The sequence below is a fragment of the Idiotropiscis lumnitzeri genome, chromosome 2, assembly GCF_059441095.1.
Source record: "Idiotropiscis lumnitzeri isolate Australia: NSW breed Sydney's pygmy pipehorse chromosome 2, RoL_Ilum_1.0, whole genome shotgun sequence".
In the NCBI taxonomy this organism is placed as follows: Eukaryota; Metazoa; Chordata; class Actinopteri; order Syngnathiformes; family Syngnathidae; genus Idiotropiscis; species Idiotropiscis lumnitzeri.
The window spans coordinates 20,173,287-20,199,681 of record NC_142392.1 but is presented as its reverse complement, the minus strand read 5'-3'; the positions used below and the strand labels follow the sequence as shown (position 1 = coordinate 20,199,681).

The 26,395-nt window shown below is 44.4% G+C and overlaps 2 protein-coding genes across 2 annotated transcripts in view; one reads left to right on the top strand and one right to left on the bottom strand.

Moving 5' to 3' along the window:
• Positions 1-824: 824 nt before the first annotated feature.
• LOC148341919 (uncharacterized) lies at positions 825-6,057 on the bottom strand. Its single transcript, XM_088288937.1, has 2 exons — positions 5,594-6,057; positions 825-2,601 (listed from the first exon to the last, which is right to left on the bottom strand). The coding sequence occupies exons 1-2, from the start codon at positions 5,715-5,717 to the stop codon at positions 1,040-1,042; spliced, it is 1,686 nt and encodes a 561-aa protein (XP_088145063.1). The 5' UTR covers positions 5,718-6,057; the 3' UTR covers positions 825-1,039.
• Positions 6,058-10,501: 4,444 nt separating this feature from the next.
• LOC148341918 (uncharacterized) overlaps positions 10,502-26,395 on the top strand; it is a 60,775-nt gene continuing 44,881 nt past the window's right edge. The window contains exons 1-2 of the mRNA XM_088287992.1: positions 10,502-10,506; positions 12,568-13,119. Of these exons, the coding sequence (XP_088144118.1) occupies positions 10,502-10,506; positions 12,568-13,119 (557 nt within the window). The remainder of the gene's footprint in view (positions 10,507-12,567; positions 13,120-26,395) is intronic.

The following is a 26,395-nucleotide window of genomic DNA, read 5'->3' as shown; positions in this document are numbered from 1 at the left end:
GAATATTTCTTAACATATTTGTTCTTTTGAATTTGGATGCAATTTAAATTATTCCATCCATCCAGCCATTTTCTGCCGCTCATCCCGGGTCGGGTTATTGAATTAATTTTTTAAGTATTTTTTATAATTCAATATTTATTTCAAGATCAGGACTCTTCTCAATTAGTTCAATATTTATGAAATGTTTCTATATTTATTATTAATTGAATTAAGTCTGTATGTGGTTTCCAATTTTAAATTTTAATATTTTCCTATTTCAATATATAAATAATCCAATGTATAAAAAATATAATACAGCATGAAAAAATATATTTGGTATATTTGACAAATTTATAGTTTTTTTTCCGAAGTGAGATTCAGCTTAGCAACAAACCCCAAACGCTTGATAGAGCTCAACCTAGAAAGTGTATTTTGCCAGTCAGAAATTTATTCAGAAAGCGAAATATTAAATGTATGTGAGGGGATATTTGAAGAGTTCGAGTTTTGTTCAACGGACCATACATATACGAGCCAGCCAAACACAGCGAGAAAACCAGCGCTGACTCCAGTTGCCATCAAGTTGCCAACTCCTGACATTCCAAAACCTTTGAGAGAAACTGAGACGATTTGCGTTTCTCCTTCTGGCTCTTTTTATCGTTCAACTTCTAGTTCAGTTTTTCACCTTTTCACAGCGTAATGAAGGCCAGTTGAGCAAGTGGAACAAGTGATTTTATTGATGATTGTGGAAGGCAGCGATTTCATAAGCACCGTTTCTTCTCACACCTTTTCCATTAAGTACGATTAAAAAGACAACTGAAAAGCATAACGTTAACAAATGTTGTTCCAGGCGAAGGCAATTAATTTCATATACATGTTGGATGAAACACAAAAAAAAAATCATCACTCAAACACGTTGCTTCTTCTGGCACTGATCCCATTGGCTTAATGTCAATAAAAGAGCTTTGCAAAATTAAATTTTTCATATTTCATTCAAAATCACATTTACATCTTACCACAACGAGTCAGTTCCTTCAGTTTTTTGTTGTATTTTTTTTAAGCTTCAAGGATCGCTGCTTTTCTCACCAGCACAATTGTGACTCTCCGCACCATGTTTAGTGAAGAATTCTTTAGCACAAACGCTGCAACTGAATGGCTTGTCTCCACTGTGTGTTCTTGTGTGGCTTCGTAAATGAGACCTTCGAGAGAAACTCTTGCCACAAACTGAGCAGGAAAAAGGTTTTTCACCACTGTGTGTTCTTGTGTGGATTTGTAAATTTGACTTTGTTGAGAAGTATCTTCCACAAACTGAGCAGGAAAAAGGTTTTTCTCCACTGTGTGTTCTTGTGTGGCTTCGTAAATGAGACCTTCGAGAGAAACTCTTGCCACAAACTGAGCAGGAAAAAGGTTTTTCACCACTGTGTGTTCTTGTGTGGATTTGTAAATTTGACTTTGTTGAGAAGTATCTTCCACAAACTGAGCAGGAAAAAGGTTTTTCACCACTGTGTGTTCTTGTGTGGATTTGTAAATTTGACTTTGTTGAGAAGTATCTTCCACAAACTGAGCAGGAAAAAGGTTTTTCTCCACTGTGTGTTCTTGTGTGGCTTCGTAAATGAGACCTTCGAGAGAAACTCTTGCCACAAACTGAGCAGGAAAAAGGTTTTTCACCACTGTGTGTTCTTGTGTGGATTTGTAAATTTGACTTTGTTGAGAAGTATCTTCCACAAACTGAGCAGGAAAAAGGTTTTTCTCCAGTGTGTGTTCTTCCATGTTTTGTTAAATTTGACTTTTGAGAGAAACTCTTGCCACAAACTGAGCAGGAAAAAGGTTTCTCACCACTGTGTGCTGTTGTGTGTTTTGTGAAACTTGCCTTATGAAAGAAACTTTTGCCACAAACTGAGCAGGAAAAAGGTTTTTCTCCACTGTGCGTTCTTGTGTGTTCTGTTAAACTCTTCTTATGAGAGAAGCATTTTCCACAAATTGAGCAGGAAAAAGGTTTTTCTCCACTGTGTGTTCTTGTGTGTTCTGTTAAATGTGACTTTTGAGAGAAGCATTTTCCACAAATTGAGCAGGAAAATGGTTTTTCTCCACTGTGTGTTCTTGTGTGGCTGGTTAAATGCGACTTTTGAGAGAAACGCTTGCCACAAACTGAGCATGAAAAAGGCTCCTCTCCACTGTGTGTTCTTGTGTGAATTGTGAACGTTGACTTATGCAGGAAGCTTTTGCCACAAACCGAGCAAGAAAATGTTTTTTCTCCACTGTGTGTTTTTGTGTGCGGTTTTAAAGACAACTTTGAAGTTAATGAGTCAGTGTGACATGCCCTTTCACCTTTGGCTTGCCCATCAGCATCATCATCATCATCATCAGGAGAGTGTGATAATGTGTCCTCATTATGTGCTTGTGATGGCCCCCAGTGGTCTTCATCACCTTCTGTTGTCACGTGATGACTTGAGCTGCTGCTTGGAGGCTCCGCCCCTCTGTTGTCCTCACTGTCATCCTTGTTTTCATCTTCAGTCTTTATCGGGAAAACGTTCAGTGGTGACTTGTTAATCCCCTCCTCCTCCTTTTTGATGTGAGTCCAGTCTGGCTCCTCTTTCACAGAACAGAGATCATTTTGTCTGACGTCTGCAGGACACAAAAAGACAAATTTGGTTTGGTCAAGTCAAAGGTCAGGCGGCGACTTTGTCTTATATTGTTTCTACCATGCTACCTTGACTTGTGCCCGCTGCACACGGAGCAATGCGTGCGACCCCAACTTGGACCGGACCATGGGGGCATTTCACAAAATTACGTCCGACGATGTAAACCTCCTTTTAGCAGCACAACAGTGATAAACGAGCATTTAAAAAGGAAGCACGTTGCGGCTGATGCCCGATTACATTTCTGACATAGTCACAGACGTTTCTGGAAGTGAGCTGAAGTTAGCACACACAGGCTATTGTGTGCGTCTGATGGAACACCTTTTGTGGGACCTTAACATGTTGATGCAGACCACTGGGGGCCATCGCAACATCATGTCATTGATAAGAGGAATCCTTCAAGCGAAATATGTTTTCAAGTATTTCATTTTGCATTTCTAGATAGTTTCATCGTGGGTACTTTTTGCTTCCATTATAATCTGGATCCCTAAAAGAATTAAAGGGGCCCTGGAATCAGAGTCCCTATTTATTGTATGATTTACGTTTGGGTTTTTTTTTACCCAAAATGACATTTATCCTGCGAGTAAGTTCCGACATTACCCTTTTATTTTTATAAAATTTCTGTTTCTAAATAAATTTTAAAACAAAATTACGTTTGAAGAGTAAAAGTTCTAACACATAAATTAAGCAACAACGCTTTCACTCTGACTTTCATGTTGACATATTTGAATAATGACTGTATATTTTAAAGTTATCCAATATGTATTAAAGAAGATACACCATAATATTTTAAGAGGTCACTGAATTATTTTGTACCTGCAATGATGCATAACAGCCAAAGGGTGTCAGTAATGAGTAACAAAGTAACACAACACCTCTCATGATTCCGTCATCATTGTCATTTGCAAAAATCACCAGGAACTATGAGATGCAGTCGAGATGCAAACCACCTGGGCCACAGGAACTTTATTACCAGGAACTAAATGTTCCTCGGCTTGTAGTTGGAAAAGGGGGTTGTGACGCTCTCCCTTTTTAAGCCCATAGTAAACCAAAGAGCAGGTCAGTGACTTCCAGCTTGAAACAGGGATCCATGTTGCGACTCGACCACAAGTCAGATGTGGATGCAAAATGCTTGACATGTCTCCGCTCCCGTCCCGATGTTGTCCATATCGGAAGTGCTGTTTGCGGCAAATATTTTCGTACCTCTTGTCGGCTGCTTTCATGAGGCGTTTAAATCCTGTCCGCTCTATTGTAACTAGAGGAGCTCTATCTTTAGCTATGTGCTCGGCTATCGCGTCCACCTCTGAGACGTTCTCTCGTATGGTGTCGCCTCCGTTATGGGCTGTTGTTACTTGTCCAACCTTGCTCCTCACTTTGAACTTTTAGCACAAGCTCCAAGTCAACAGCATGGTTGTGTTGTGGGTGGTGAAAAAGAAAAGGTTGGACGCGCTGTTTCTGTTGCTTACGACGCACTTTGTAGTTCATGTTTTTTTGCTTAAACATCGTCTTCATGGAACCCAAAACATTTCCAAACGACAGATGTCCACTTTATTTTCGGGACAAGCGCGACAGGAACAATTTCAACTAACGTTACTTCGTCCGCAGCTGTTGTCAGCCGCTTCAGGATTTGAATCGCCAGCTACGAACTCGTCTTGTTTACATTCTTGTTCAGAAGGGAGGAGTCACGTGACTACACGCGCTGTAGCCGTCTTAAAGGGGCATGAGCATCGCCGCAGACAGAAAAGACTTCTTTTTCTTTTCTTTTTTTTAGACACCGAATTTACCGACATGGGCAAAATGATGCCGGTCATTCTAATAAATTTCGGTAACTGTAAATTTTCGGTTTATCGCCCAGCCCTAACACATAGTATTTTCATGACCCACACTCTCATTCAGAACAAACAGATTCAGTCTGCTCAGGTCAAACTGATGACACCCCAGATAGCACTTCATGGACAAATACAATAAAACACATTCTCCACATAGGCCATAGAAGATACAAACATATCAAGTTGGGGGAGGACGTCACAGGGATGCTATCTCTAATCTCGTTGCACACTTGAGTACAATGACAATAAAGGGATTTCTAATTTGTAATTTCTAATCAAGAAGACCCAAAAATATAATCTGATCTGGGAAAACATACACCACACAATCTGTACACTGACGAGATTACAGGGGAATGTGAGCAGGAGAGACGGAGAGACTGCCGCCTGCCTGAGAGGGTCAGCCTTGGACGTGGAACGTGGGCCGGGCCGGGGGAAGGAGCAAGGACGACCGATTCAACCTACATGACCCTTGACATAAAAAGCCTCCTATAAAATGTGAGGCTGGGCTGAGATCAGCGCGCCATTTTTCGATAGTACTCGTCTTGAGTACAGTTTCTCGTCAGATGAAGACAAAGCCGCCCATATATCTGTATTTGTACTATTTCCTGAATGCCAGAAATTGAAGAAACTAAATATTGGAACTCTATTCAGTTGTTGTTGAGTCTTTATTTGACCCTATTCTTCTTGAGTACAAAAAACGATCACGCATTGGAGTAACTTTGGCATTTAAGATTCATTTACAAAATGTTTCTCATTTTCTCGGTGGCTCAACTCCAACAGTGGATATAAAAGTACACTACATCTGTCAGCATAGTTTTGAAACTTGATGACATGACAAACTTAATTTCTTTAACAACATTTAAAAACCTGAATAAGTAAAATGTTAAATAATCAGTTCAAATTTTAAACTGGGAAAAAAAACACGGAGTTGACCCCCCACTAATGGTTTTTCTTTGGCATTTATTTTCTGCACTGATTTCATTTGGCATAAACAATTGTTCAGCAAACCGGCAAGTAAAAGGCAATATTTAAAAATAAAACGGCAATAACCGTGAACGATTTCCCCCAAAAACTTAATGTTGTTATGTATATTTTTAACGATAGAAAGTCGTTCTTTCCAAAGCAAATGAGAGTAAGACGGGTACAAACCTGCTTTGTGTAGCACAACAGGAGGCTGCTTGTTAACTTCGCCCAGCATTTGAAAATGTTGCTCGTTCTCTTCTTTTATTCCACAAAGTTCCTCTTTGTACTTGGGTGTCGTTCTAGCACACATTTTCAAATGATAATTCCAAAAAATCCGCACTTGATCTCTGCTTGGCGATGAGTCATGTGCCTCTTTTCGTTAGCGGCTAGCAAGCTAACAAGCTAAGCTAACTACGCCGAAAAGCATCAACGCGCGAAGATGAGTTATCGGGACACAAAGACTTAATTAATTATGTCGTAGTCCTTTAGAGTAGCACTGGACATTCTGTGAGAAATTTACAGTCAGTTCCACACTAAATCAGAAGAATTTAGCGGTGGACGGTTTTTGTTCCGGTGTGGACGGGTCGGTGGATGTGGTCGAGGTCCTTCGGAAGCTGCGCGCTTGCTTATGACGTCATGCTTTCAGCACGTGTTTTTCAAATATATTTCTTTGCCTCTGTGTATGTTTTTACCCCTGGCTGTTATATTTCAATATATATTCTATATAATATTTTATTTCGGTTGATAAAAAAAAAATAAAAATAAAATAACGCCACATTGGCGCGTAAGATCTGACGTCACTTCCGCCTTTGCCTCGAGAAGCCGCTGCTGCTCCAGCAGTGAGACGTTTAAGTTTCTCCTCCCGAACTTGCAACAATGCTGTGTTTCACTCGGGTTGCGAGATTGTATGAATATAATGTCTGCAAATACTAGCAGTGCTTCTCAATTATTTCACGCCCGCCCCTCCCAAGAAGAAAAAGATTCGCGCCCCCCCCCACCACCAATTTTTTTTCTGTCTTTGTAGATTGATGTTAGATTGTCAATAAAATATCCCTTAACTAAGCTAAATTGCTAAGAAATATAATTTTGAGAATTATTTTTTGTGAGGATCTCGAAACTCAGTACTCTGTTGTGCAAATATTGATGAGATGATAAATATTTACTAATACGTTTTTTTTTTAAAATCTTTATTCACAGAAGCAAACCAAACACATTTATGAATACCGAAATCCATGCGATGCATCTAATTTGAAGTACTTAGCACCTGCCATGTCACTCAGGATTTTTTCACGCTTGGGAATCTGATAATGTTCTCTTATATGAAAAAAATCAGTGCCTACCTTCTGCCAGGGAGTTGTGGGAAGGTCAGCTACTAATACGTACATAATATAGAAAAGACAAAAAGAAGAGCCAGGGGGATTTTAAACAAAAATTCTTTGTAAATAACAAAAAGCAACAGCTTTAGTATTTTACGATACGTTTTTTTAAAAATAATTTTATGGTTACTATACGTTTTTTTTAATGGTTACTGTAATGTTCCGTCTTCTATCTTAAGAAGTCACGCAGGCAACGTGATGCTGCAAGCTTGTGTCTCTTAATTTACTGATTTGCATTCTCGTCTATGTGCAGACACACTTGTTCGTCTGGTAACCAAAACACACATCGGGCAATACTGCCAACTAGTGGCCAATGATATAACTGCTATCATTACATCTCCCTTTCAAACGTTAAACAATGCCTAAGCTTTTTTTTCATTCTTATTATTTTTTATTATTATTATAATAATTTTGTTTTGTTATCAATTATTTTCACTTCTTAACAATATCTATCCATTTTTTATGACAACAAGCAGCTCTACAACAATTTTAGCAACAATCACACAACATTAAACATTTTCAATCAGCCTGTCCGGTTGTCGTCTAACTCTTGTTGATCTTCGAAGAGGTTCAGTAATCCCAGAAATTGCTGGTGGTTTTGGTCTGTGCTCCTTCGATGTATCCACCTGCTTTGCAGCCTCAGCCGTATCAGAAGATTTCTTACAGTCCTCGGGAACCTTCAGAAGACTCCTCCTGTTCCTCCTCACTCTTTGTCCATGCTTTGTTTCCACAATCTAAGATCTCGGTCCGGCTTCGCTGAGGACAGTCGCTTTTCTGTCCCAACAATGAGGTCTCTCGATCCTTAGTGCTCCTCTAAAGGACGTCGACATAATTCATTAAGTCTTTGTGTCCCGATAAACTCATCTTCGCGTGTTGATACTTTTCGGTGCAGTTAGCTTAGCTTGTTAGCTTAGCTTGTAAGCTAGGTAGCCGCTAACGAAAAGAGGCACATGACTCATCGCCAAGCAGAGATCAAGGGCGGATTTTTTGGAATTATCATTTGAAAATGTGTGAAAGAACGACACCCAAGTACAAAGAGGAACTTTGTGGAATAAAAGAAGAGAACGAACAACATCTTCAACTGCTGGACGAAGTTTGCAACCAGCCTCGTGTTGTGCTACACAAAGCAGGTTTGTACCCGTTTTACTCTCATTTGCTTTGTAAAGAACGACTTTCTGTCGTTAAAAATATGCATCACAATATTAAGTTGTTTGGGGAAATGCGTTCAAGGTTATTGCCGTTTTATTTTTAATTATTGCCTTTTACTTGTCGGTTTGCTAAACATTTGTTTATGCCAAATAAAATCAGTGCAGAAAATGTATGCCAAAGAATAACCAATAGTGGGGGGTGAACTCCGTGTTTTTTCCCAGTATAAAATTTGAACTGATTATTGAACATTTTCCATTTTCTGGTTTTTATATCTTGTTCAAGCAATTCCTTCTGGAAGGAATTCTGCCTGACTCTACAAAATGTGCACACTGTGGCGAAAACATCAATGACGGTCGATCAATTTTGGTGAATAAAACACAAAATATTAAGTTTTTGTTTTTTTTAAAGTCAAGTACGTATCAGTCTTTTTCATTTATTAACTTTGTACTGGCTTCGTCGGGTGAGAGTCAATGAACCTCCGGTGGATCTGCACTGTTTTGTGCACGTGTGCATAGTTTCACTTCATCCAAACATTTAAAATGCATTGAATGCATCCATCCAGGGTTGCATGGATCTCATCAGTGAACAAGCGCATGCGGCAAGTAATGCATCTGCATCTTTGGCTTACTATGGTCTCAAAAAGGCTGAAAGTCACAACCCCCTTTTCTACCTACAAGTCCAGGAACATTTTGTTCCCGGTAATAAAGTTCCTGCGCCCCCTGGTCAGCTCCTTAATGGACCCACTCCAGTTCGCATACCAGCCTGGCATCAGTGTGGATGATGCCATCATCTACCTGCTCCACACTTCATTCTCCCACCTGGAGAAGGCGGGGGGCACGGTGAGGATCATGTTCTTTGATTTCTCAAGTGCTTTCAACACCATACAGCCCGCCTTATTGGGAGACAAGCTGGAGGAAGGGTCAGAGCAGACTCTTCCTACTCAGGAGGTTGAGGTCCTTTGGCGTTCGGGGAACACTCCTCAGGAATTTCTATGACTCGGTGGTTTCCTCAGTCATCTTCTATGGAGTGGTCTCCTGGGCAGGAGGCATCTCGGGCCGGGACAAAAAGAGACTGGACAAACTAGTGAGGAGGGCCAGCTCTGTCCTGGGCTGCTCCCTGGACTCTGTGGACTCAGTGGGGGGCAGGAGGATGACGGCAAAACTATCATCAATGCTGGACAAACCAGCCCACCTACTCAATGACACTCTGAGAACACTTTACAGCTCCTTCAGTGACAGCCTTTTACACCCTCGCTGTACCAAAGAGAGATTTCGCCGCTCCTTCCTGCCGACTGCTGTCAGACTTTTTAACAAGAACATTCGGTCAGGCCTACAAACGGGAGGGCATTAGTGCAATTGTGCAGTCCTAGGATGCAATATTAACTACTACTGTACTTTCAGCCAAGGGTGTACTTAAATATTGACCAATGATGTATTTTGTTTACCATTACAGTATTCTTATTACTGTACTTCTATCTCTGCAGTATTTCTACCATTGCAGGATGTTCACTATTACAGTACTTTTATCCTTGCAGTACTTTTATAATTGCAGTATTCCTATCATTGCGGTACTTTTACTATCACAGTACTTTTATCATTGCAGTATTTTTCTATCATTGCAGTACTTTTACTATTACAGTACTTTTACCATTGCAGTATACTTTATCCTTGCAGTACTTTTATCATTGTAATATCTTTATCATTGCAGTATTTTCAATCATTCAGTAGTTTTTATCATTACAGTGTTTTCCCCCTCTGTATAATGAACAGGCATTAGGAGTGTTTCCTTACACTAGATACGTTTATATTGTGTATATTTGCATGCTTTTTATGAATGTCTGCTGCGAATGTTATACATTAACGGCTACATTACGCCGCCGACTCTGTGTGATCTATATCTTTGCTGCTGTAACACCTCAAATTTCCCCATTGTGGGACTAATAAAGGACAACTTATCTTATCTTATCTTTGTACTTGGGTGTCGTTCTTTCACACATTTTCAAACGCCAATCTCAACAAATCCGCACTTGATCTCTGCTTAGCGATAACTCGTGTGCTTCTTTTTGTTAGACGAGAAGAATGAACGGCGTTGTCGTTTTTTAATGTCGTGCTGAATGGATTTCCTGGGTGAAAACTGCAGTCTGTTCAGCACAAAAGTGGAAAAATAGGACACGCCCCGCTGTGATATGATTAGCTGCTGGCTGTGTGGAGCACTGTCATCAATTCATGCGCCCCCCTTCGCATCGCACCACGCCCCACTATTTGAGAATCACTGTCTTAGTTAGTTAAAAAAAGAATAGCTAAATTATAGTTGACGTGTTTATGGTTGTTCTGAAGGTTCGCATGTTTATAGAATCATCCCTTTGAGTTGTGATTAAGAAGGGGATATTTTCCGAACTAATGTTAATTGTGATGGCTTTATGATATACACAGTTATATGGTTAATAATTGTGCATCGTTTGACATTCTGCTGTATTTTTAATACTGTTTGCCTTTGATTGGTGTGGCGCATGTAATGGACAATGTGCTTATTTTGTCGGTTGCGGGATGTCGATGCGCAATCCCGATTGATGACGTGAGAGAATGTGCACTTGAAGAAAGGAGATTGCGCACTTGAGAAGAAAAGGGGAGTGTGCGAGTCGCGGAAGGAGTCAGTTGGAAGGACAGTAAAAACCCGGTTATCGCGGTTAATGGGGACCGAGACCACCCGCTGTTAGGATATGTCACCAATTTTGTGTATTCATAATCATGTTTTTATGCACTATTTGTATCAGTAATAATTGCACACACACACAGACACTCACATTATTGCTTCAGCACATGCACACACAGCCACTCATTGTTTTGGCACACACACACTTGCCTAAATTAAGTTTCGTTTTCCTGAGTTTCACTTTCCATAAGTTTCGTTTTCCTCTGAATAAAAGTCCAAAGGGTTGGGCGAAGAAGTCAGTGAGAGTGCGGGAGATTGAACTGGCAAGACGTATACTTCACCTCCTGGCTTCTCCTCCCATCCGCGATGGAGAAAAGACAAAACCTTCCCTGGTCATTCCTCTGGTTCTCTGTATTTTAATTCAGTCTAAGAAGGCGTCAGGACCTTTTTAAACCTGACACCCGTGAAAACTGAAAATCCGCGAAGTAGCGGCACACCTTCAAAAATGCTTAAAAATATATATATATACAGTGGAACCTCGGTTCTCGAACGACTCTGAGGTCGAACTAATTGGAGTTCGAACAAAAAAAATAGAGAAATTGTTGCTTCGCAGTTCGAACAAACATCGGAGTTCGAACGCCCGTATGACGCGTGAGTGCGTATGCAAGGGTGGGATGCTGAGCAGCCAATTGACCAATTGTTGTCACGTGCGGACGTGCTACGTGCTGGGAAGTGTTTTAGTCCCTAATCATGCCTCCTAAGAAGGTCAGTGCAAGCAACAAAGCTGCTACTAGCGAAAAAAGAAAAGTAGTGCGTACAACTATTGCATTTGATTCGGTGTTCGAACAAATCGGTTCTCGAACAGGGTTCTGGAACAGATTATGGTCGAGAACCGAGGTTCCACTGTATATATATATCTCTTTGGCTTACGATGGGCTTAAAAAGGGAGAACGTCACAACCTCCTTTTCTACCAACAAGCCCAGGAATATTTAGTTCTATCTCTTAATGCAAAAAGAAATACTTGTAAACATATTTCACTTGAACGATTCCTATTTTATCAATGACATTATGTTGCGATGGCCCCCAGTGGCCCCCATTAATAAGTTAGGGTCCCACAACAGGTGTTCCATCAGACGCACACAATAGCCTGTGTGTGCTAACTTCAGCTCGCTTCCAGTAACGTCTGTGACTATGTCAGGAATGAAATCGGGCATCAGCCGCAACGTGCTTCCTTTTTAAATGCTCGTTTATCACTGTTGTGCTGCTAAAGGGAGGTTTACATCGTAGGACGTAATTTTGTGAAATGCCCCCATGGTCCGGTCCAAGTTGGGGTCGCACGCATTGCTCCGTGTGCAGCAGGCACAAGTCAAGGTAGCACGGTAGAAACAATATAAAACAAAGTCGCCGCCTGACCTTTGATTTGACCAAACCAAATTAGTCTTTTTGTGTCCTGCAGACGTCAGTGAAAACGATCTCCGTTCTGTGAAAGAGGAGCCAGACTTGACTCACATCAAAAAGGAGGAGGAGGAGATCAACAAGTCACCAGTGAACATTGTCTCTATAAAGACTGAAGATGAAAACAAGGATGAGAGTGAGGACAAGAGAGGGGCGGAGCCTACAAGCATCTGCTCAAGTCATCATGTGACAACAGAAGGTGATGAAGACCACTGGGGGCCATCACAAGTACATAATGAGGACACATTATCAGACGATCATGACGATGATGATGATGATGATGATGGGCAAGCCAAAGGTGAAAGGGCATGTCACACTGACTCATTCACTTCAAAGCTGTCTTTAAAAGGGCACGTAAGAACGCACAGTGGAGAAAAACCTTTTTCCTGCTCAGTTTGTGGTAAAAGCTTCCCTCAAAATTCAAGTTTAACAATCCACACAAGAACGCACACTGGAGAAAAACCTTTTTCCTGCTCAGTTTGTGGAAAATGCTTCTCTCAAAATTCAAGTTTAACAATCCACACAAGAACGCACACTGGAGAAAAACCTTTTTCCTGCTCAGTTTGTGGCAAAAGTTACTCTCGAAAGTCATATTTAATAATTCACACAAGAACACACACTGGAGAAAAAACATTTTCCTGCTTGGTTTGTGGTAAAAGCTTCTCTCAAAATTCAAGTTTAACAATCCACACAAGAACGCACAGTGGAGAAAAACCCTTTTCCTGCTCAGTTTGTGGAAAATGCTTCTCTCAAAATTCAAGTTTAACAATCCACACAAGAACGCACACTGGAGAAAAACCTTTTTCCTGCTCAGTTTGTGGTAAAAGCTTCTCTCAAAATTCAAGTTTAACAATCCACACAAGAACACACACTGGAGAAAAACCTCTTTCCTGCTCAGTTTGTGGAAAATGCTTCTCAGATAAGGCAAATTTAACAATCCACACAAGAACACACACTGGAGAAAAAACATTTTCCTGCTTGGTTTGTGGTAAAAGCTTCTCTCAAAAGTTTGATTTAACAATCCACACAAGAACACACAGTGGAGAAAAACCTTTTTCCTGCTCAGTTTGTGCCAAGAGGTTCTCTCAAAAGTCGTATTTACGAAACCACACAAGAACACACACTGGAGACAAGCCATTCAGTTGCAGCGTTTGTGCTAAAAAATTCTCCACTAAACAATATGCGGAGAGTCACAATTGTGCTGGTGAGAAAAGCAGCAATCCTTGAAGCTTAAAAAAAAGAAAACAAATAACTGAAGGAACTGACTCTTTGTGGTAAGATGTAAATTTTGATTTTGAATAAAATATGATATATTGAATTTTGCAAAGCTTTTTTATTGACATTAAGCCAATGTGATCTTTGCCAGAAGAAGCAATGTGTCTGAGTGATCATGATTTGTTTTGTGTGTTTACATCAAACATGTAAAGGAAACTTTGCCTGTAACAACATTTGTTAATATTATACTTTTCAGCTGTCTTTTTAATCGTACCTAATGGAAAAGGTGTGAGAAGAAACTGTGCTTATGAAATCGGTGCCTTCCACAATCATCAATAAAATCACTTGTTCCACTTGCTCAACTGGCCTTCATTACGTTGTGAAAAGGTGAAAAACAGATCTAGAAGTTGAACTATAAAAAGAACAAGAAAGAGAAACGCAAATCGTCTCAGTTTCTCTTCAAGGTTTTGGTATGTCAGGAGTTGGCAACTTGATGGCGACTGGAGTCAGCGCTGGTTTTCTCGGTGTGTTTGGCTGGCTCGTATATGTATGGTCCATTGAGCAAAACTCAAACTCTTCAAATATTCCCTCACATACATTTAATACAGTGAACCCCCGCTACTTCGCGGCTCACCTTTTGCGGGTTCAGTGCTTCGCGGGTCTAAAAAATATTCGGGAACATTGTAGTTTCGCCGAGCGGCACAAGGGGGCGCTGAAGCGGTTAGACGGCCGGCGTGCGCCGAAGAGGAGAGTGGACGAAGAAGAGAGTGGCCGAAGAAGAGCAGGTTCCCCCGGACACGATTGGTGGCGACGGACACGATCGGACACCGTGCGTGAGCTCCGAAGGAGACCGGCCGGCGTGCGTGGTAGTTAAGCCGAATAGGAGCACCTTCCGCCCGGGCAACGGCAGAGAGCGAGGCTGTCAGTTATGAATGAATAAATAAATAAATGAAGAATGCCACCTTTCATTTCACTGTCATGATCCGTGCCTGTCATGCTGCGTGTGTTTTTGTTTTTTCAGCTGTGTGGGCGTTCCTCCAGCGATAGTCTCGCGCCATGCCATCAGCTGCTGCGAGACGCGCTGATTACACTGACTATATTGTGATTATAATAAATATTGTAACGTTGTATAATATCAGGCCAATTTGTCCATCAGCGAACGCTTTTATTATTAAGCCAAAAACGGCCGCTGTTGGCCGCAACCACGCCGATCAGAGAGAGAGAGCAACACAAAGACAACAACATAACGTTCACTCCCCTGCTGCCTTCACAGCCTCCACAGAAAAGAGGAAAACACAGAACCCTTGAACTATTTACAAAGTCGCTACACTATCTTTGTATCACCACCTTTTTTCCGTGTCTGCGTTTGGAGAGTCCTCTTCAATCCTCCAGTTCTGCTGGAGGATCATAACATTCACAGGGCACACCGGACGGCGTACCAGCAGGTAAAAGTCGAAGTAATTGAATAAGTACAAAAATAATGGCTGGGGAATAAAAAAATAATAAGTTTTAATATTTGTTTTTTTGTTATAACATGAATTCGCTGGTCAGCTTAATACATATTTTTTAACATTATGCTTTTCAGTTGTCTTTTTAATCGTATTTAATGGAAAAGGTGTGAGAAGAAACTGTGCTTATGAAATCGGTGCCTTCCACAGTCATCAATAAAATCACTTGTTCCACTTGCTCAACTGGCTTTCATTACGCAAGCATAAGTTTAAATGTTTTACTTTTTCCGGACATTGGCTTTCTATAAATTTCTAGTCCTTACACGTCAATTGTTGTTTCGGATCCTTTTTTTCTAGCTTTTTACTGTTTGATTTCCCCATGTTTCCCTTAACTGTTCTCCAATCCCTGAACAGGTTGACAATTACTCTGTTTTAGGTAATTCCCAAGCTTCTGCTTCCCAGACAGTTGTTAGTTAAATTTCCCGTTCCAAAATGAGGTTGCAAGCCTCCATGCACATGTTACACAGCTTGAAATGATGGACCAACTCATCTGCCGTGCAACGTATTTATTTTTCTCCAATCAGCAGCACTTCTCCCTGTCAGGGCACAATAGTAACATTCAGAAATGTTCTTGAAGCGCAGCTTCTCTTGCGTCCTCACAAATTGACTGTTCTTCTGCTACCGTCACACCAAAACCATTTCTATTATAATTTCTGACAATTCTATGACAATGGTTTTATATCTTAGACCACATAACTTGCTGTATTATGTTAGCGAGGAAAACACAATATGCACGTTTAATAACAAAGACTATAACTCAATGAAATATAATTAAATTAAAGGGTTTTAGCTGTTGCTCTTACAATACTTTTTCACATACTGAACTGGTTTAATCTACTTTACTACAGTTGTCTTAAACATTGAGAACTTCAGGATGAACATTGTATATCAGAGATAATAGAATTACGCTTTTTCAAATTTTGATGACGTCATAACCCCGCCTACAGAATTACGCTTTTGTCTCCTTGTCCCCGCCTACAGAATTACGCTTTTGTCCAAAATGGCCGCTATCCCCGCCCCCTGTGTTCAAACTATCCAATCTCCAGCCACCTATTTAAAAATATTTACATATTCCCTGCCCTTGAAGCCTTAATACCACGCCTACAGAATTACGCTTTTGTCGAAGTGGACCCCGCCTACAGAATTACGTTTCTATCAAAATCAATGTGTTCCCCACGGGCGTGGGTGTGTGTGTGTGTGTGTGTGGGGGTGTGTGTGTGTGTGTGTGGGCCAAGCCCCCCTCCCCTGATTGCCCTCAGTAGTAAAAACAATGTGTCCCCTACGTGCGTGTGGGCCAAGCCCCCCACCCAAACTGTATGCTTCTTATGTTAAAAACAATGTGTTCCCTGCGTGTGTGTGTCCCCCTCCCAAACTGTACTTATGTCATTCATATTTTAATATCTGAAGTATATAAAGTATCCAATGCAATGTTCTATTTAAATAAATAAAACCAAATGAAATAAGTGAAATAACATGGGTTGAAAAGAGCAGGCGTTGTTTTTACCTTTGAATAAGATGTTTATTCGGTGGATATAGGTCATCCATATTTTAATATCTGAAGTATATAAAGCATCCAATGAAATGAGCTATATCTAATTAAATAATGTAGATGTATAAAATTAAACTAAACGAGTGAAATAATATGAGTTGAGAAGAGCAGGCGTTGTTATTACCTTTGAATAATATGTTTATTCGGTTGATATTTGCCCTTTTTGCAAACATGTCTGGACATATTCCCAGCGACATAAGTTTAAACATGGTATTGTGCAGGCTTGGGGGGTTGTCCGGGCAAGACGCCGGCCATAGACACCCTCCAAGCCTGCAGCAGCCTAAAGGTGTTTCAAAAGATAGTGAGTGGCGACATCCTGTCGACATCCGGTCGTCAGACCCCCTTGCCTTTTTGTAAAATCTGCCTAGTCATGTTTGCATGTCTGGACATGTATTTGTTGGCTACATTTGGACAGTCAAACGCCGTCATTTATCCCGCCCCGGGCGAGAAAAATGAAGGGTGATGTCTCCACCGCTCCCGCCCCTCGCACCCTCCTATTTCCCTGTACGTCACATCCTTCCTACTGCCGGCAGCCCCCATGTTTGTAGTCCTTATTTGTAGTCCATACGCTGAGTAAAATAGCAACCAGCCTGGTTAAGAAATAGAATACAGCTAGGTTAAGAATATAGCACACAGCTAGGCAACCCTCATGTTTGTAGTTTATACAGGTAAGCAAAGAAATATTAGATATTAGAATATTATATATTATTATAGATATATATTATAGTATAAATATATATATATATATATATATATATATATATATATATATATATATACATATATATAATAAATAGCATGCTGCTAAGAAACAGCGTACAGCTAAGAAATAGTATGTAGTTAGGTTAAGAAACAATATACATTTAGGTTAAGAAAATAGAATACAGCTAAGAAACAACATGCGTTTCGGTTAAGAAATAGCAGCTAAGCTAAGATATCATGAAGGTTGTTTTACCAATTATTTTACCTTTCAAGGAGGAACATCATCTTGTCTGTAGACATCCCCAAGTCATCTTTGCAACAAGCTTCGACATGTTTTCACGTATTTCTTATCTACAAACAGGAGGGCATTAGTGCAATTGTGCAGTCCTAGAATGCAATATACACTACTACTGTACTTTCAGCCAAGGGTGTACTTAAACATCGACCAATGATGTATTTTGTTTACCATTACAGTATTCTTATTACAATACTTCTATCACTGTAGTATTTCTACCACTGCAGGATGTTCACTATTACAGTACTTTTATCATTGCAGTACTTTTATAATTACGGTATTTCCTATCATTGCGGTACTTTTACTATTACAATACTTCATCACTGCAGTATTTTTCCATCGTTGCAGTACTTCTACCATTATAGTACTTTTATCATTGCAGTATATTTTATCATTGCAGTACTTTCCTGTCATTTCAGTACTCTCACCATTACAGTACTTTTATCAGTGTAATATCTTTATCATTGCAGTATTTTCAATCATTCAGTAGTTTTTATCATTACAGTGTTTCCCCCTCTGTATAATGGACAGACATTAGGAGTGTTTCCTTACACTTCTATACATTTATACTGTGTATATTTGCATGCTTTTTATGAATGTCTGCTGCTAATGTTACACATTAACGGCTACATTACGCCGCCGACTCTGTGTGATCTATATCTTTGCTGCTGTAACACTTCAAATTTCCCCATTGTGGGACTAATAAAGGACATCTTTATCTTTATAGTTGGACAGACAGACGACCACCAAGTTGCGGTCGTGTGTAAGCATAAACAACACCGCCCGCCCCCCAGAATCACGCTTCTGTCAAAAATAAGCACATCCCCTACTATCATATCCCGACCCCAGTCTCAATACAGCCAAAGCCCAAGTCACGCTCTGCACAGACAAACCAATTTTTCCGGCTGAAGAGCCAGACCTACTCTAAAAATGAAGACGCTCAGAACAAGACGCCGCATGGTCATGGACATCACACCGAGAAGGGTGACAACCATCGCTGCACCTGATCAGGTTTCTAATAACATTGCAGAGCTCTCGTCAGGTAAACGATGCAACTAATCCTTCACTATATTCCTATAATCAATAGCTATATATTTAATCAAAGTACCTTTGTACTGCAGATAGCGGTGTGGATGAACCTACATGCAACCATGACATGACTATGGTTGAAAACGTTGTTGGTGTAGAAACCCTGACAACTGCAAACATGGAACAGGTTGACGCCTGTACAAATGTAGACCAGGATGGAACCCCTACAAAAACAGACGAGGACCAGGCAGGACCATCATACTCTTTATGGGTGGGCGGTACGGGAATCTTACCAACCCCTGTTGTAGCCTCGTACAACACTGGCGAGCCATCATATTCAGGGTGGAGCCGTCCCGTTTCACCGACGCCGCCGTCGACACCTCCGATGACCCCCACCTCGTCGGCAGAATCTTCACAAAATGCGAAGGTACAACAGCCCAGTTGGTCCGACCAGGCTGAATCTCCACAAATCAAGGAGGTACGAGTACCTAGTTGGTCCGAACAAGAGTTCTCAAACCGTTCGCTTGAGCCCGCTAAGGTTCAGACCGTCAACGACCCTGACCCCGGACCTGCACCTATTTCCAAGGATGATGTACAACATATGTCATGGGTTGTTCCTCCTAAGGGATGGGTTGATATGGATGTCGTAATAGTTGTTAAAGCGGCGATTCTTTACATGGTCAGACGCTTTGTGATAAAGTATCACAAAAAACGGGGTTGTTTGCATAGCTATAGATACCTATGCAATAGTTATTATCTAAGACTGCAATATGAGCGCATCATGCCAATCCTTTGCGATAAAAAGTTTTTACCCTGTATTCACTACTTGTTGGATTTGTGTTCTGTAAAAACGGATAAAGAAACAGTCAAGCGAGTTGCAGAGATCCTAATGGTGGATTTAGCACTCGTAAAGGACTTACCGGACCGCCTTAAAGTGGATGAGAGCGTATGTTGTATGATATATCGTGATCAACTTGATATTTTCGAAGAATATCTTATAGAAAATATTAACTTTGACTAAAAATGGGTAATGTGTTGAGAAAATTATCGCTTTTTGGCTATAGAAGCTACTTTGAGTCGCTCGGGTTCGATCGACACGTTTCAAAATATTTTGGAAAATTGGGAAAATGAGATAAGTGACTTAGCATACTCACGTTGTTTAACAATGTGATAAGATACCGTCTCCGTCATCAACAACCTGTGGATCTCGCGCACGAATTGAAGATGTTTGAAGACCTGTTAGAATCAAAAGTTAATCCATCTGTTTTAACCCTGACCTATAGACTTTTTACGTCTTAGAGAATCCTTATCATGTGTAACCATACTGAACCTTGTCATATTTTTGTATTTCATTCAATTAAAAATGGATGTTTTTAAAAATATGCTTTTGTGTCTGTCTGTGTGTTTAGATAAATAATGTGACATTTGTAACTAAATCATAAACCGTCATGAGTGTTAAGCGTTGGTTGAAAAAACTGTACTATGACCCCGCTCATCCAGCCAGTTTTGGAGGTGCAGATCGCCTTCATTTAGCTGCGAGGGAGAAAATGGGTCAAAAAGTGACGCGTCATAAAGTCAAGGATTTTTTTATCATCGCAAGATGCATACACCTACGAAAATAGGAGCACAGAAAGGTTTAAAGGGAAGTCTCTGCTTTGAAGCTTGCCCCACAGAGTAATAAAATTGCACTTGGTAACAAATAAGTTACCGCAAAAGTCGGCCAGCCAGGGTGAAATAGTTAAAGACAGAGAGTTTCCAGAGTTAACAAGGATCATTAAGCGTTCACTGTATCGCGTACCATCGCTATTTAGAATTTATTGTCATTGTGCCCGCAGGTGGTCAAAAGTAAAGACGGCTGCCGCCAGCACAAACGGCCCCGCCAATATGCAAATCCACTGGTGCCGGACTACGAGTCCATCATAAAACAGAAGCATTATTCGGTAAATAAATTAAGGTTGAATGATTTAGAATGATAACATAAATTAAGCTGCTTTATATTTTGATGTAAAATCATAAGAGCTCCTTTCAGAGCGCATTCTCGTATTTAGTACGAGGGATTGTGTACATTATTTAAGAAATGAGACATTAAGTGATAAAGACTGCGTAAACATAATTTAAGAAATAATAAAAGCCTCGTTCTTCTGAACTGTCAGTAAAACACCGGCCTGAATAGCTCTCGGGTGGTGCTTTATGTTTAGTGGAAAACACCAAAATTTGTTTAATACCATTTATGCTTGCATACTCTTACGCTGATTGTTACGATCCGTGCTTTGTTTACCTGCTTTCAGCGAGTGGGCGTTTCCCCCCGGCGCGCGCCGTACCAGCTGGAAGAAACGCGCGGACGAGCCCCGCAGCTGATTCCGATCACGCCACTAATTATGGGACTACTTAAGCCGCCGCCGGGAAACAACCGGCGTCGGATTATTATCCTGCGACACTCATGCTCATGGTTCACGTTTTGATTCTGCCCTTCTTGCTCCGTGTATTGTTTGTTCGTTTGATCCTCAGCCTCAGCTATTCGCCAGCTCGCTTTCTGTTTGCATTTTCGCTCATTGGACTTTGCTTTCCCTTTCGCGGTAAGCCATTCTCGTTTATGTATTTTCCTTGCCTTGCAAGCGCTTTAAGTTTGGCGTTCGTTTTTCTTTCCTGGTGCGGCTGCGCCCACCAGCGCTTTTCGTTGTCTGTTTTCGTCTCGGGTGTAAGATACGAGATCTGCCTCTATTTAGCTCCCCTGCAGATTCATGCAGGAGGTTCTGTGTGGATTAATTGCTTGCTGCCGGACACAATAAACATCTTGTCGAAACCTCCTTTCCTGGTCAGCGTTTTTAGAGTCCACCAAACGCTGTCGGCTGCGGCCGAACAGCACCCCTGTCAGAATAATCCGACCATGGACTCTGCTGACCGCGATCGGATCGTGACAGCTGTGGCCTATCAAGGACGCTTAGTCGGTCAACAGGGCAATGAGCTCGCGGCCCTGCGCGAAGCGATCGAGCGCATGGCACTACACCTAGAGACTTACGATGCTCGTTTAGGCCCCTCGTTCGCCCCCGGCTCAGACCCGGGCGCCGCGGCGTCCGGCGCGCCCCCACCGGGACTGCCGATTAGGAAACCCAGCCTGCCCCACCCCAGCCGCTATGGTGGCGAGCCCGGCCTTTGCGGCGTTTTTGTCCACCACTGCCGGTTGATTTTCGACCAGCAACCCCTTACGTACGCCCACGATAGCTCTAAGATTGCGTTCATGATGAGCCTCCTGACTGGCCAAGCGAGTGCGTGGGCCATGGCCGTGAGTGTCGCTCGCCCGGAAATTCGGTCGTCACTCCCCGCCATCCTGTAGGAGTTCCAGCGGGTTTTCCACCACCCGATCAGGGGAAAGGAGGCGGGTGCCGAACTATTGGACTACACCCAGGGGTCCCGATCGGTCGCGAAGTACTCCATTGGCTTCCGCATTCAGGCTGCGGAGAGCGGCTTCGACGACTGCGCCCTGCGGACGATCTTCCGGCGGGGATTGACCTCCGTACTCAAAGACGAGCTGGCCGTGCGAGAGGACTCCTCGTCGCTGGAGGAGCTCATCTCCCTGGCGATCCGGCTGGACAACCGCCTGCGAGAGCGCCGCCGCGAGAGGGTGGCCGAACAGCGCTGGCCCGACCCAGCCGCCTTCCGGGTTCCTGAGCCAGCAGCCGCCGAGGAGCCAATGCAGCTGGGCGCGGGACACCTGGTCCCACTCGAGCGGGAGCGCCGCCGGAGGACGGGGGTGTGCTTCTACTGCGGTCTCCAGGGTCATCGCGTGGCTTCATGCCCCAAGAGAGCTACTCGCCGTGACTCGTCATCCGACAGCGTCGCCCACCGTGAGTGCGCGGCCGACCTTCCCCCGGTAACCCGTCCCGGACAGGAGCTACCCGGCGTCGGGGCTCCAGGACGGGGGGACGGTAACTCCCGGGTCGCGTTGAGAATGGAGATCGAGGGGGAGATCGAGGGCGCGAACTCAACCGTCCGCGTGCGCGCGCTGATCGACTCGGGAGCAGACGACTGTTTTATCGATGCCGGCCTGGTGGCCGAGCTCGGATGCGCAGTGACTGAACTGGAGCAGGCCGAGCCCTTGTACGACCTCAACGGTCGCGTCCTGGCGGCCATCTGCCGACTGACTGAGCCGCTGTCACTTAAGATCTCGGGTAACCACGTCGAACGGCGGTCGTTTTTGGTCATGCCCTCTAGATCCGCTCCGCTCGTCCTTGGCCTTCCCTGGCTGAGGGCGCACAATCCAGTGATAGATTGGGAACGATTGTCGATCTTGAATTGGGGAACCTTCTGCTATGCCCGGTGCTTGGGGTCCGCCGAGGAGGGGTTAAAGGTTAGGCCCGACCCCGTTAAGAAACCAAACCTCGAAAACGTCCCCGAGATCTACCACGACCTCAGCGCGGTCTTTTGCAAGGAGCGCGCCAAGTGCCTGCCGCCTCACCGCCCCTACGATTGCGCGATCGACTTGATCCCAAACGCGGTCCTTCCGTCGGCCCGCCGTTACAAGGTCTCCCAGCCCGAGCAGGCAGCCATGAAGGAGTATATTACTGAGTGCTTGGCTGCGGGTTTAATTAGGCCTTCCAAGTCACCGGTGGGCGCCGGCTTATTCTTTGTAGAAAAGAAAGACAAGACGCTCCGGCCCTGCGTCGACTACAAGGGCTTAAATCAGGGGTGTCAAGATCCAGTCCTGGAGGGCCGCTTTCCTGCATGCTTTCAATCTCTCCCGGCTGCAACCCACCTGATTCAAATGATCAGCTCATCAGCAAGCTCTGAAGAAGCCTGATAAGTATCCTGCTCATTTGAATCAGGTGGGTTGCAGCTGGGAGAGATGGAAAACATGCAGGACACCGGCCCTCGAGGACTGGAGTTTGACACCCCTGGCTTAAATGAAATAACGATCAAGAACCGCTATCTGCTCCCTCTGTTAGACTCCGCCTTCGCCCCCCTGCAATCCGCGACCATCTTCACTAAATTAGACCTCCGCAGTGCTTATCATCTGGTCCGCATTCGGGAAGGGGATGAATGGAAAACGGCTTTCAAAACCCCGTTAGGCCACTTCGAGTACTTGGTCATGCCCTTCGGTCTGTCAAACGCACCCGCGGTGTTTCAAGCGCTGATAAACGATGTCCTAAGAGATTTGCTTAATGTTATCTGCTTTGTCTACCTCGACGACATTCTTATTTTCTCTCGCTCCGCTCACGAGCACCAGCAGCATGTCCGAACCGTCCTACAACGCCTGCTCGAGAACCGCCTCTACGTAAAGGCCGAAAAGTGCGACTTTCACCAGCCCTCGGTCCAATTTCTCGGGTTCATTGTAGAGGACGGACAGCTCCGTGCTGATCCCGCCAAGACGAGCGCGGTAGTAGATTGGCCGACGCCAACGACGCGTAAACAGCTCAAGCGCTTTCTCGGCTTTGCAAACTTTTACCGGCGCTTTATCATGGACTATAGCCGTCAGGCGCTGCCACTAACCCGCCTGACCTCCACCAAGATCCGTTTCGCGTGGGATAGTCAGGCCGAGGCCGCGTTCGCAAACCTTAAGAGGGCTTTTACCAATCCGCCGGTTCTGCACCACCCTAACCCTGAGCTCTCCTTTATTGTAGAGGTGGACGCGTCCGACTCAGGGGTGGGGGCCGTCTTATCCCAGCGCTCCCCGGTCGACCAAAAGCTCCATCCCTGCGCCTTCTTCTCCCGCCGCCTCTCTCCGGCGGAAGCCAACTATGACGTGGGAAACCGGGAGTTGCTGGCCGTGGTCCTGGCCCTTCAGGAGTGGCGCCACTGGTTGGAGGGTACCCCGGAGCCCTTCATGGTCTACACGGACCACAAGAACCTTTCCTTCATCCGCTCCATGAAAAGACTCAACCCCCGGCAAGCACGTTGGTCACTCCTGCTGAGTAGATTCAATTACACACTCACCTTCCGCCCCGGCTCCCGGAACACCAAGCCCGACGCCCTGTCCCGTATCCACGACTCCGGGGAAGAAGAGGAGAAGGGGGGCCCGCCCAGCGTGGTCCCGACTCATCGTCTGGTGGGGGCCCTACAATGGAAATTCGAGCAGCAGATTCGAGAGGCGCAGGAGGAGACCGGCGCCCCGGCCGGATGCCCCGCGGGCCGCCTCTACGTTCCAGCGCAGTTCCGAGGAGAAGTGATCACCTGGGGTCACGCGTCCAAGCTGGCCTGCCACCCGGGCATTCGCCGCACCCTGGGCCTAATCGGGCAACGCTTCTGGTGGCCTTCACTGAAGGGCGACGTCACAGACTATATTCGAGCATGCCCCTCCTGCGCCGCCAACAAGTCCTCCCACCAACCACCAGCGGGACTACTGCACCCCTTGCCCGTCCCTGCCCGCCCCTGGTCCAACCTTGCACTGGACTTCGTCACAGGTCTTCCCGCATCCAGAGGGAAGACAGTCATCCTGACTGTGGTGGACCGATTCTCCAAGGCAGCCCACTTCGTCGCCCTGCCCAAGCTTCCCTCCGCCCTGCAGACGGCCTACCTTCTCGTCCAGCACGTGGTGAGACTGCACGGGGTTCCGGACGATCTGGTGTCTGACCGCGGCCCACAATTTGTCTCCAGGGTCTGGAAGCTGTTTTGCCGGTCACTGGGGGCCACGCCAAGCCTGTCGTCGGGCTATCACCCACAGTCCAACGGTCAATCCGAGAGGGCTAACCAGGACCTCGAGGCAGCCCTCCCGGACAGCTGAACGCAATCGGCGCATCGCGGACCGCCGCCGGCGACCGGACCCCGCCTACCAACCCGGGGACCAGGTGTGGCTGTCCACCCGGGACCTCAACTTGGCGGCATCTTCCCGGAAGCTGGGCCCAAGGCCCGTTCGAAGTAGAGGCCATCATTAACCCCGTCTCCGTCCGACTAAGGCTGCCCCCCACCATGAGGATTCACCCGGTTTTCCACGTCTCACTGATCAAGCCGGCACCTACCTGCGACATGGTTCCGCCCTCCGCCCCCCCACCTCCTCCAGAGATCATCGACGGGGCACCAGCATACAAGGTTCGGGAGATCCTAGACTCCAGGCGCAGGGGAAGGGGCTTCCAATACCTGGTCGACTGGGAGGGATATGGCCCGAAGGATCGTCAGTGGGTTCCCCGCTCCTGGGTCCTGTGTCTCGACCTCATCCACGACTATCACCGCGCTCACCCTTCAAGACCAGGTGGTCCGCCAAGGGGCGTCCGTTAAGGGGGGGGTACTGTTACGATCCGTGCTTTGTTTACCTGCTTTCAGCGAGTGGGCGTTTCCCCCCGGCGCGCGCCGTACCAGCTGGGAAAAACGCGCGGACGAGCCCCGCAGCTGATTCCGATCACGCCACTAATTATGGAACTACTTAAGCCGCCGCCGGGAAACAACCGGCGTCGGATTATTATCCTGCGACACTCATGCTCATGGTTCACGTTTTGATTCTGCCCTTCTTGCTCCGTGTATTGTTTGTTCGTTTGATCCTCAGCCTCAGCTATTCGCCGGCTCGCTTTCTGTTTGCATTTTCGCTCATTGGACTTTGCTTTCCCTTTCGCGGTAAGCCATTCTCGTTTATGTATTTTCCTTGCCTTGCAAGCGCTTTAAGTTTGGCGTTCGTTTTTCTTTCCTGGTGCGGCTGCGCCCACCAGCGCTTTTCGTTGTCTGTTTTCGTCTCGGGTGTAAGATACGAGATCTGCCTCTATTTAGCTCCCCTGCAGATTCATGCAGTAGGTTCTGTGTGGATTAATTGCTTGCTGCCGGACACAATAAACATCTTGTCGAAACCTCCTTTCCAGGTCAGCGTTTTTAGAGTCCACCAAACGCTGTCGGCTGCGGCCGAACAGCACCCCTGTCACTGATATATTGTGTTTTCATTAAGTCGATGTCAGATACACAGAATGGAATGGTGTTTATCTACTTCTTTGAAAAGGTAAATATTTTACGAATCCGATAAGAAACGTAGCAATTTTTGTAATGTTAGCAAAGTCGAGTGAGTTTTGCTGCAGATATGACTTGACACCGATTTGACAGTCTTTTTCATCCTTAATTTACTTTTCTTTTTTTTTTTTAAA

What these genes read in the sequence shown, in the direction of transcription:
- LOC148341919 (XM_088288937.1), bottom strand. Translation starts at nt 5,717, where the DNA reads ATGTGTGCTAGAACGACACCCAAGTACAAAGAGGAACTTTGTGGAATA. An exon ending in TGTTGTGCTACACAAAGCAG is followed by an intron (nt 2,602 to 5,593) that starts GTTTGTACCCGT and finishes TGTGTCCTGCAG; the next exon opens with ACGTCAGACAAAATGATCTC.